Consider the following 11,861-nt stretch of genomic DNA (forward strand, 5'->3'; position numbering starts at 1 on the left):
TTAATCTTGAAGTTTTGTATCATTCCCCCTTAGATTAGATATGAAGAAAAGTTTGGTTCAAGCTTTTTCCATAATAGAAAGCCTGTGGAAACAAGTGGGGAGTTTCAAAATGTAAGACAGGTGATGAAGTTCTTCAGGCTGGAGCCAGGACAGTATCTCATTGTGCCATCCACTAATAAGCCCAATAACAATGCTGAATTCTTCCTGTCTATTCTCTGCAAAAATGAGATCCAAACTGAGTAAGTTGTAATGTAATTCAAAACTATAATTACCTTGTGCTAGTTAAGTAAATATTTTTGCTAACAGCTTTAATACCCCCACTGTGTATTCAGTCTATGTCTTACTCATACATTGCCTCAGTTAAAACCTGCAATTAATGTTTGCATGCTTTATTGCATTCAAGTTAAAAGTATATTTTTATTTCAGAAAAGACACAGAAAGAACAGAGAAAGATTTTCTTGTGGATTTTACAAAGGTAACGAAACTATCAATATGCAATCAACTTCCAATGGTGTAGAATTAACTGAAAAAACACACAAAGCTTTCTTTAAAATAAATTTAAACAAAGGATTAAATAGTAAAATATAGTAAAATCAGAACTGAGGATTTGTATTCTGCCTTAGCTAGCCGTAATGCTTCTGTGACCGCGAACAGTGCTGTTTCAGTAGAGTGATTGCATTTGAAGCCTGACTGCTTGTCATCAAGCAGGTCATTCTGAGATACAAAGAAGGATACCGGGTTAGAAACAGCTCTCACAGGTGTTTTTCGCAATGAATGGAAGTAGTGAGACAGGTCTGTAATTGTCAATATGAGAGGAGTTCAACCTAACTTTTTTAAGCAGTGGTATGACCACGGACTGCTTGAAAGATTAAAAAAAATCCAGAAATTACAATGTATGATTTATTAACTATTTATTTGTATGATACAGCTGCAGATAAGTATTTGAACACCTGAGAAAATCAAAAAGAATTATGAAACACAGGACATGATGGTAAACTGTCCTTTGTGCCAATAGGTGGTATGCACATGAGGTTTGCCTTAATGTTGAGAGTGGCGTGAGAGCTGTATTTTAGTCGTGGGAAAGCTGTAAATTGGGGCACATCATCAGTAGTGTTCCTTTGAATCAGGGGGTGTTTCGGCCTTTCAACACTAGACACCCTCAACAAAGGTGGCCAGCTATAGGGTGATCAAACCTGAGCTTGTGTCCCATTTCCACTCATGAGATTGCCTAGTTGTTTGAGTGGCGCAACCCATGGGCCTATGCAAGGCAGGGGGGTCCTTTTCCATAAGTCAAGCCTAAAGCTTACCGCATATCTTGTTCACCATTCCTCCTGGAGGGTCATAACCTGGATTTGCAAGTGGGGTATTGGGTGGGAGAATTTCACGTTAATGCCTTTTGAGCCCAACAAGGGGCCTTCAGCTTAGTCCATATCCACTGACTGCTTCTTTCGGCTGTTTCAGAATGTGATTTGATTGTCTGTCAATCTCTGGTGGAAAGATTAGTTGCTGGCCAATATCGACTATGATCTTCCAATCCCAGGCCATGGCTAATTGTCCAGCTTCTGATTTAATAGGGGGATGGTTGGGCTTTTCCTGTCCCTCTCGGATGAAGGTTGGAGCTGTGATGGAATAATTTCTCAGGGGCAAGGCGTTGATGGTATTCCTCTTGGTCTCAAGAGCTGCTGCCAAACTCTTGAGGACCTTGTTGTGCCTCCAGGTGTAGCGACCCTGTGTAAGGCTGGTCTTACAACCAGTCAAGATATGTTAATATTTGGTACAGTACCCTTTGTTTGCAATTACAGAGGTCAAACGTTTCCTGTAGTTTTTCACCAGGTTTGCACACACTACAGGAGGGATTTTGGCCCACTCCTCCACATAAATCTTCTCTAGATCAGTCAGGTTTCTGGCCTGTTGCTGAGAAACACAGAGTTTGAGCTCCCTCCAAAGATTCTATATTGGGTTTAGGTCTGGAGACTAGCTAGGCCACGCCAGAACCTGGATATGCTTCTTACAGAGCCACGACTTTTTGTATTGGCTGTGTGTTTCGGGTCATTGTCATGTTGGAAGACCCAGCCTCGACCCATCTTCAATGCTCTAACTGAGGGAAGGAGGTTGTTTCCCAAAATCTCACAATACATGGCCCCGGTCATCCTCTCCTTAATACAGTGCAGTCGCCCTGTCCCATGTGCAGAAAAACACCCCCAAAGCATGATGCTACCACCCCCATGCTTCACACTAGGGATGGTGTTCTTGGGACAGTACTCTTCATTCTTCTTCCTCTAAACACATTTAGTGTTTGAAAATAGAAAAAGTTCTATTTTGGTCTCATCTGACCACATGACTTTCTCCCATGACTCCTCTGGATCATCCAAATGGTCATTGGCAAACTTAAGACGGGCCTGGACATGTGCTGGTTTAAGCAGGGCAACTTTCCGTGCCATGAATGATTTAGTGTATTACCAACAGCAACCTTGGAAACGGTGGTCCCAGCACTTTTCAGGTCATTGACAAGCTCCTCCCATGTAGTTCTGGGCTGATTTCTCACCTTTCTTAGGATCATTGAGACCCCACGAGGTGAGATCTTGCATGGAGCCCAAATCCGAGGGAGATTGACAGTCATGTTTAGCTTCTTACACAGCGCTGACCGGAGCTCTCTCCAAGATTTAATACATACCTTTTTTCACCAAGCTGCTTGGCAATTTCTCCGTAGCCCTTTCCAGCCTTGTGGAGGTGTACAATTTTATCTCTAGCGTCTTTGGACAGCTCTTTGGTCTTGGTCATGTTAATAGTTGGATTCTTACTGATTGTATGGGGTGGACAGGTGTCTTTATGCAGCTAACGACCTCAAACAGGTGCATCTAATTTAGGATAATAAATGGAGTGGAGGTGGACATTTTAAAGGCAGACTAACAGGTCTTTGAGGGTCAGAATTCTAGCTGATAGACAGGTGTTCAAATACATATTTGCAGCTGTATCATACAAGTAAATAGTTAAAAAATCATACATTTTGATTTCTTTTTTTATTAGATTATGTCTCTCACAGTGGACATGCACCTACGATGACAATTTTAGACCCCTCTATGATTTCTAAGTGGGAGAACTTGCAAAATAGCAGGCTGTTCAAATACTTATTTTCCTCACTGTATGTGTGCATTTTGACAAAGCAGTTAATTGAAACAGTCCTCTCGTGGTTGTCTTGTGTTTAGGGTGATTACACAGACCCTGTGGACCAGGAGTCAAACTATAGAAATCAAAATGTCGGACTGTTTCGACAGTATTCTGATCAGGTAAATATCCAAGTTTATGTCCCCTTTTCAAAAGAAAACATTTTATTTTAAAGGGGCTCTCCGTAAGTTCAGAAATTTCTAACCGTTACTGACACCAGTGGCCGATATAGAAACTGCAGCCAGTCTCATGCTCGTTCTCGGTGGGCACACTTGTATGAGCACGACCACAACAACCAGAGTTGCGGTAGCAACCACAGACAGGTCATTGAGATTCACCAGCATGTTTACAGATGTAAGAAAAGTTACAGTACTGTAAGGTTATTGTTTGACAGACCATATTTTAGGAAAATGTTGCAGTGCTACTTTATATTTTCAACAGCCCTGCTGAAAAAACCAGCATACCAGCAAGACCAGCATATGTTGTGTTTTGGTGCTGGTTTTCTAGTGAACACCAGCTAAACCAGCATCAAACCAGCATCAGCACCAGCATTAGCATCAGCTAAACCAGCACCAAACTAGCATAAGCACGAGCTAAACCAGCATTAGCACCAGCATCCCATGCTGGTCATACCAGCATATGTTGTGTATTGGTGCTGGTATGCTGTGACCACCAGCTAAACCAGCATAGACCAGCATAATTCCCATGCTGGTCTATGCTGGTTTGATGCTGTTTTTTTCAGCAGGGAGAAGTCTACTTCTAAAAGTTTTGTAACACGACACTGTAAAACACACTCCTGACACTCACAATCTTAATGCACTCGTGCCTTGAATAAAGATAATTCATATAAGAAAGTAACTTTTGAAACGGTCCTGTGCTACATGCTATCGTTAGCATTACACCACAAAAACAATGCTATCGTTAGCATTACAAAAACAATGCTATCGTTAGCATTACACCACAAAAACAATAAAATAATATATTACAGATGCCCTGTAACTATGTCTTACCTTTGCAGTAAAAAGAAAGCCAGCTCAAGATCTGTTTTCATACCCAACGCTGACCGGAGCTCTCTCCAAGATTTAAATGCCAATCCGATGTTTACTCTTGTCTTTGCCCCGACGCTGGTCATGCTTTATTTTGGCAGCATAGATAAGGATTTTTTAGATAAGGAGTTTATTTAGATAATAGATAAGGAGTTTCCATGAGTGTCTGGATTGTGCTGGAAGTTGGTCGCTTCTTTCCGTCTACAGAGTCCATTTGAAACATGCTAGCGATTGCCGCTGTTTACTAATGGCTGACGTACGCGTCTATATGGAACGCCCAAGTAGACGAGCACGCGCATGGTGTCACATTTTGAATTTCACGCCAATTCGGACCCGACTCCTCCACACACAAAAGAGCCTACAGGCTGATAGAGACAACCGTGGAGGACACTCAAGGTGTCATTCTTTCTATTACATTATGGTTGGCTCATAAATATACAAATGAAAACTCTATCTTAAAGATTTTTTTAAGTAATAACTTACATGTAGCCCCTTTAAATTAAAACAACCTTGCATTATCAATGTTAACTGTCACAAACCCTCAAATGTCTTGCTTGGAAATAGTACAAAGATGTTGATGCTGGGCAACTTCAACAGCTTCTACACAACAACTTGTTCGGAGGTTAGTATTTTGAAATCACTCATACTGTTGTTGTTGAATGGGGATGTTTCATGAAATTGGGGGACACATAGGGGATTTGTAAAGTCCATTTCAAAACCTGGCCCATTAAAATATATGAATAAATGCATATGCACATATGCTCTACCAAATCCATAAATGTAAATATAAGGTAATGCAAATTTTGAATATCAATTTTGAAGCAGACAACTTTGGCATTGTTGAAGTTACTGTAATTTGCCTTTATGGCAGTGGTTCTCAATCCTGGTCTTGGAGGCCCACTGCACTGTACATTTTGTATCTTTCTCTTATCTGACAGACTCAGTTCAATTCAATGAGATCTCTGCTAATGAGTTGATGATTTGAATCGGCTGTGTTAAAAAAGGGAGACATACAAAATGTGCAGAGCAGTGGGCATCTAGGACCAGGATTGAGAACCACTGCTTTAGGGCAATATACATGTTATTTTCTGCATAATTATTGAATTGCTTGCAGATTAAAGAAAACAGGACTTTTTATTTATCATATAGCTTTTGTTTCATATGTATTGCCAGAATGTTATAGAAAACAACCAAATGTGTAAATTAAAGGGACACACCACGTTTTTTGAAAATATGCTAATTTTCCAGCTCCCCTAGAGTTAACCTCTCGACGCGCACTAGTTCGGGGGCAGAAATACGTCCGTTTTTTTAACGCCGCTGACAATATAGCCTACTGTCTACAAACAATAATAATATTAACATTACTATTATTAGTTTAAAAGGTCTACAGGTTTAGCATCAGTGTAAGGTCTCTGTTTTGAGATACAGATGCTCTAGCATCATAAATATAGTATTTTGTTACAGAAGTCCAGATGACAACATGCAAAATATAAACGGGACTGCTTACCTTTGTGTTGGTATAACGATCGCGTATTGAATCCAGTCTGTTTCAGATGTTTGAATAACCCATAAAACTCTCAATAAAGTACATCCAATGACCATTTTTGTCCACAAATGCATATAATCCGTGAAATATATATTGTCCATTGTTTACATCAGATTTCACATGCACGTCTTGTAATAGATTATAATATACAATCTGAGGACTATTTACATCGTAACACTTGTATATGAGATTAAAACTCACGTTCAAAACCAGCGGTCAAGCTTGTTTGTAAAAGTAGGCGAGAGTATAATACATAATATCCAAACAGCGCTGTCAAATATCGTGACGTCATCTGACTCGCTCGTTCCTCCAATGACTTCATGGAAAATATTGATAGACAGAACGTGTAGCCAATTAGATAACGAATCCAACGATCTTTGTGTGACGTTTTATTTCCTGGTGTGGAAACAGCATTTTATACGCTTACATAAGAATAAATAATAATAAGAACGAACATGTATGCATGGAAACAAAAGACTTTTATTTTGGGCTGACTGGCACTTAGAAAAGGTACTACTCTTACAAAAACTCTTGCAAGAACCTCATTTTTGGGCCTATTGACTTCAAATGTGAAATATAAATTCTTTAGACTTCTGGCTTTAGCATCATTGCATTTCTCATTAAGATTTTTAGTATTAAAAAAGATGTTATGCAAAAAAATTGTACTTCAGCCTCTCTAACTTTTTAATTTTTATCTTAAAATAATTTTGAAACCAGAAAAATGAAGCTCAAAGTGTCTTCTATCTAATGATACCACAGTTTTGCTTATACAAATGGTTTAGTAAAAACAGCTTTTTTGGTGAAAGTAGGTCTTTTCATGGTATGGGCCAGAGTGTGGGTGCTTTTCAAGAGGTTAAACATTTGATTTTTACCGTTTTGAAATCAAGTCAGCCGATCATGATGCTAATGGTCTAATCAGATTCAATAAATTATGCTAAGCTATGCTAAAAGTGGAAGCGCCAGACCAGAAGATCGGCTGAATGGATTCCAAAATGGTAAAAATCAAATGTTTTACTTTAGGGGAGCTGGAAAATGAGCATATTTTAAAAAAAGTGGAGTGTCCCTTTAATAATTATTGGCCCTGTTTAAAACAAAACATGTGCAAAATGTAACTAATGTTAAAATTCATTTTATTATTCATACTTTATAGGAAACGCAAAAATTTCAGAAGGATTCGGTCTGGATACTTGTAGAAGTATGATTGCCATGTCAGATGTATCCTTTTCTCTTTTTATTTTTTGCTTATTAGCTGATTAAATATTTCATTATGATTTACCCACAAGTTAAGCGTATTTTTCTTATTGTTATGAAATATGTTACCCTGGACCCCAAAACCAGTCATGAGTCGCATTGGTATATTTGTAGTGATAGCCAACAATACATTGTATGGGTCAAAATTATACATTTTTAATGCCTAAAATTTACTTCTGTAAATATATCAAAAATGTATTTGTCACTTTATGCTAAGGACTTCATTTGGACAATTTTAAAGGCAATTGTTTTTCAATATTTCGATTTTTTTTTTAAATTGTTGTGTCATACCAAACCATAGATTAATAGAAAGCTTACTTATTCAGCTTTCAGATGATGTATCAATTAAACAAAAGACCCTCATCACTGGTTTTGTGGTCCATGGGTCACATAAAATATATCCTTATACAATTTCTTTGACTATAATTGCTATAGTCGTCTATAACTGGAAGACTTAATGGATCAGAATTCATGCATCTGTGGAATCGAATTATCAGATACAAGGTGAGAAAAAAAGTAAACTGAAGTCTAGAATATGGCATTGTTTTTTCAATGTTGTTTTAACTCTATTTTTTAAATATTTTTACAGGATATCTTTTACAGCATGCATTCCACTAAAGATGGCGTTCTCTCTTTGAAAGAACTGAATAAAGCATTGGAGAAAACAGGTTAATGCTTTTTATTTCTTGTACACTACAGGTACACTACAGTAGGTGCTTAAAAGGTTTTCCACAGTGATGCCATAAGAAGCATTTTTTGGTCCTCAAAGAATCATTCAGCGTTTCATTTATACATTTTGTAATCTAAAGAATCTTAAAGATGTTAAGGGTTCTTTATTGAACCATTTGATTACAGTATATTTCATTAATATTGTAAGAGTAAAGTAAACACTGTACATGATTATACTGAATGTTTACAGTATTTCTTTCCGCATGGTAAAAAACATCCATGCATTTCCAATATGTGTGCTTTCCACTGAAAATCAGAACATATACTAAATATGATGTAGAATATAAACGTTTGTGGAGACAAAAACAACACATGAGGGGGAAAACACAAAGCTTACAGTATGTTTTTGATCAACTGGTTCATAGAAGGTGTGGTATTTTGAAAAAGCAGTGCCTTGAAATGACAGCATGTTAGATTGTGTTTAAAGTAGAGATGTGGGTTTAGTATTTCGCAATACACTGTGTGTATTGTTTTGCAAAAAGTGTGAGGCTTAGAATGTGCTTGTAGCTAGCAGATTTTGGCTGAAGTTTTGCTTCTTGAGTGTCAGGTTTCACTAACTGAATGTTATTTGTCATTTTTGTGTGTAAACAATCATAAAAATCTGTAATAAGACTACCCTTAAATAAATTCGGGGTTTTAGTGCCTCAGTGATCTTGGAAGCTTTTTTATGGCTCCTGGTATAGGCATGGTGAATCTCGGCAACTTATACACTTTCAGAAAAAAATTCTATCTCTGGGGTGGTATCCTTAGGTTCTGTGCCTTTAAAGGGCTATAGTTGTTTAGAGGGTCTTTTAAGCTGATGGTACTGATAAACAAATGCTCCACTATAGAGTTTTGTGTGCACATATGTTTGTCCTTAAAAATATGTTAATTTTGACATACCTACCTAATTTTAATGTTTTAAATATTGTTGTCCAAATATCATACTGCATTTTTTATGCCAACTGTCACAATCCCTTTCCCCCAGGCATGCATTTAAGTGAAGAAATCCTGAATCTCATGGCTGTGCGGTATGGTGGTACACTAGAACAGATCTCTTTGGAGGGTTTCATATGTCTTGTTTTACGTTTGGACTGCATGGCTAGTAAGTACGACTCGACTCGTTCTTGTGGCTTCCTTTGTCCATCAGTATCAGTAACAGTTGTTTTGGTTTTGTCATTAAAATGGCAATGGGTTGTGGCAGACCCTTCTCAGGGATGAAAGGACAATTTAAATTTCATTGTTCATGCACCAGCCCTTGGGTCAACACAATATTTTGCCAATTAGGTTGAACATGAAATACACAATGATAACTGTACTGGCATTAACTAACATTAACAAAAATTGCTCAAAAAACTATTATTGATTGTTAGTTTCTGAACCCATTCACTTGCTCATGGAATTTTCTCATAAAAACTTTTTCCTTTTGAAGCTTGTGAAGACTTATTCATAACCACTGTAAGGACAAAAACCAAACAACTGTTTTAAAAGCGGTCAAATTAATATAAATAATTCATATTTTAATAAGTTTACTCTTCCTTTAATTGGAATGCTAATATTGTTATTCTTTTGTTATTAGAATTATTTCAGAGACTTTGTAATAAAGGAAAGGTGACTTTTGATGAGAGTGAGGTAATCCTGATGTAAACAATATATTTTCTCTAATATCTCCAGCTATGAAGAAATATATACTTTAATGTTCTTATATATCCTTGTTGTTTTAGTGGATAAGGCTCACCATGTATTCATGAGGGAATGTCTGATTGCAATCAAGTGCAAGAAGCAATGCGACGATTAAACATTGAAGTTACTGATGGATGTAAATTTGATTGGTGTTGAAGTGTCAACTGTACCTGTACATGTGGTTTTAAGGGGCTTAATTGTGAGTTTTGATTATTGGTGTGTGGGGAGGTACCTTTGCCCATGACCGAATCCCCCCAGAAACTCTCCCCCTGATGAGCTATTTTTCAATACAATATAACTGAACAGTGATGTTAACTTTCAAGCTCCAAACCCCCCCTAAAAAGATATCATTATATTTATCCATGTGGGTCGAGTGGTAATTCAATCGTTCTAAAGAAAAACAACCACTCATAAACAGACTAAAATTAAAAAAATCAACTGAAATATTCAATTAATTTAATAGACTTAAATACTTTATTGGCATAATGGAGAGTTAAGATGACTGCATTTTCTATTTGAGTTTCCCAGTCCTATCCTATTGTACAGCATATGTTTGCTTCAAGTGATATTTGCCCACATTTCCTAAGGTGACCACTAGGGGTCACTGTTGTTGGGCCGTTTTGCTTTAGTTTTCTCTTTTTTTTCTACTTGCTAATGTATAATTTGTGAATCTGTACTCAGGTGTTTGTCTTTTTACATCATGTTTAAATGTTGTAATTTTCCTATTAGTCAGATGTACTGTAGCATGCAGCTATTTTGCAAAATCAATATCTTAAGGCTGAAACATCCTGGTGTTCACCACAATGGTGTTGATTTAGATTTTTTTATGTAGTTTACATTATAGGTTCCTTTGAACTTTGAAACTGCTGTGTTTAAGCTTTGAAACAAATAAATGCTATAATGCTAACCTACATAGTTTTGTATCAATTGAGGCTTCTTTGCAATGACTGCTAAACAAAATGTAACATGCTAAAGCTTTTCTATTAATTTAACCTCTTTTTTTAAAGATTTTTGCCATCACTTACATAAAAGTAAACCCGCCATAAAGTTTCCTTAAAATAAACACATAAACCTTGCAGTATGTCTCTCAAGTTAATAGACCATGACGTGCCAGTGTGACATTGTGTATTACGTAATCACGTCGAAAGGTCACGTGTTACATATGTAAAATGCACACTTGCGGACCTTTTTTAAACAATAAACTGACACAAAAACATTAATTAGTATCATTCCACATACAACAACATTGGAAAAGTCCTTTTTCTCCACCCTTGTAAACCCTGAATCCATAGTTTCGCAGTAGTCATGCGTCATGTGATTACTTAATATGCAAGTTCATGCTGGCACTTTGGCACATCACATGGCTATTGCAAGATGAGAAGTTGTTGTTTAAAAGTACCTTTTCTTGCCGAAAATGACAATCATTTGTTAGACCCTTATGCCTCAGTTAGGATTGTTTAGAGCCTGTTAAAGCTGTGTTGAAACTGCTATTTTAAACTACATTGATGTTGAGGTCCAATAAAGTCTATTAAATTGAGAAAAATTTTGGAATCTTCTTTACTAAACAAAAAAAGACATAAATATTCTGGATGACATGGGGGGGGGTAAATTATCAGGATTTTTTTAAGAAAGTGGAATATTAGAGTTATTTTAGTTAATGTCCTGGCTCTTCCAAGCTTTATAATAATGGAAAAAAAGGGTCCATGAATTTCAAGCCCAAAAAAGTGCATCCATCCTTCACAGAAGTAAACCAATGGAGCTAATAAAAGCCTTCTAAGGTGAAAATAATGTAATATGTAAGAAAATATTCATATTTAAAACTTAAAAAGTTATAATAACAAGCTTTCCTCGCAATGCGCGTTCACCAGGGCATCATTTTTCTTAAAGGGGCATAGTGTGCACACTTCATACTTCAATTATAATAATTAATAGAAAGCTTTAAACACATATTCTCATGAACAGACACAAAATTTAAGAAGCGTTTACAAGTTAATTTAATTGCCATTCTATACATTAACGAAATGCTAAGTGAAAAAAGCAAACACGTTTACACCGACAACTCATTTAAACTTTACATTGATGCGCCTATCGGCCATGTCTGTAATTGGTTCTAATGATCAACAGGGAATTAAAAGAAACCTTTGATGCAATAAGTAGATCTAATGCTGTACTTTTTTTCTTTAATAAAAACTAGCATATAAAACAAATTTGTAAGAAATTATTATGAATGCATTTGCATTATATATTTTACCTCAGAATCAAAGCACATAAACATGTGATGGCACGCCCCCCCAAGAGGTGAATCTAGATATAAGCATTAAGAAACTTTGAACCATTATGTACGCCGGATAAACTGAAAATTATGCTACTGAAAAAAAACTTGTGAACACCAGTTGGAAATGATTGAATTAAGTTTTCTTAAAATTAAATTAAGTATGATATTTTTCATACAAAATCGCACC

General features: G+C 36.6%; 1 protein-coding gene across 1 annotated transcript in view; it reads left to right on the forward strand.

Moving 5' to 3' along the window:
* Positions 1–10,881, forward strand: part of LOC129417785 (calpain-1 catalytic subunit) — a 31,518-nt gene extending 20,637 nt beyond the window's left edge. The window contains exons 13-22 of the mRNA XM_055172614.2: positions 34–239; positions 427–475; positions 3,207–3,287; positions 4,776–4,833; positions 6,908–6,972; positions 7,444–7,512; positions 7,598–7,676; positions 8,705–8,821; positions 9,296–9,348; positions 9,441–10,881. Of these exons, the coding sequence (XP_055028589.2) occupies positions 34–239; positions 427–475; positions 3,207–3,287; positions 4,776–4,833; positions 6,908–6,972; positions 7,444–7,512; positions 7,598–7,676; positions 8,705–8,821; positions 9,296–9,348; positions 9,441–9,467 (804 nt within the window). The 3' untranslated portion in view covers positions 9,468–10,881. The remainder of the gene's footprint in view (positions 1–33; positions 240–426; positions 476–3,206; positions 3,288–4,775; positions 4,834–6,907; positions 6,973–7,443; positions 7,513–7,597; positions 7,677–8,704; positions 8,822–9,295; positions 9,349–9,440) is intronic.
* The last annotated feature ends 980 nt before the right edge of the window (positions 10,882–11,861 follow it).

Source organism: Misgurnus anguillicaudatus, unplaced genomic scaffold (assembly GCF_027580225.2).
Source record: "Misgurnus anguillicaudatus unplaced genomic scaffold, ASM2758022v2 HiC_scaffold_28, whole genome shotgun sequence".
Taxonomy (NCBI): domain Eukaryota; kingdom Metazoa; phylum Chordata; class Actinopteri; order Cypriniformes; family Cobitidae; genus Misgurnus; species Misgurnus anguillicaudatus.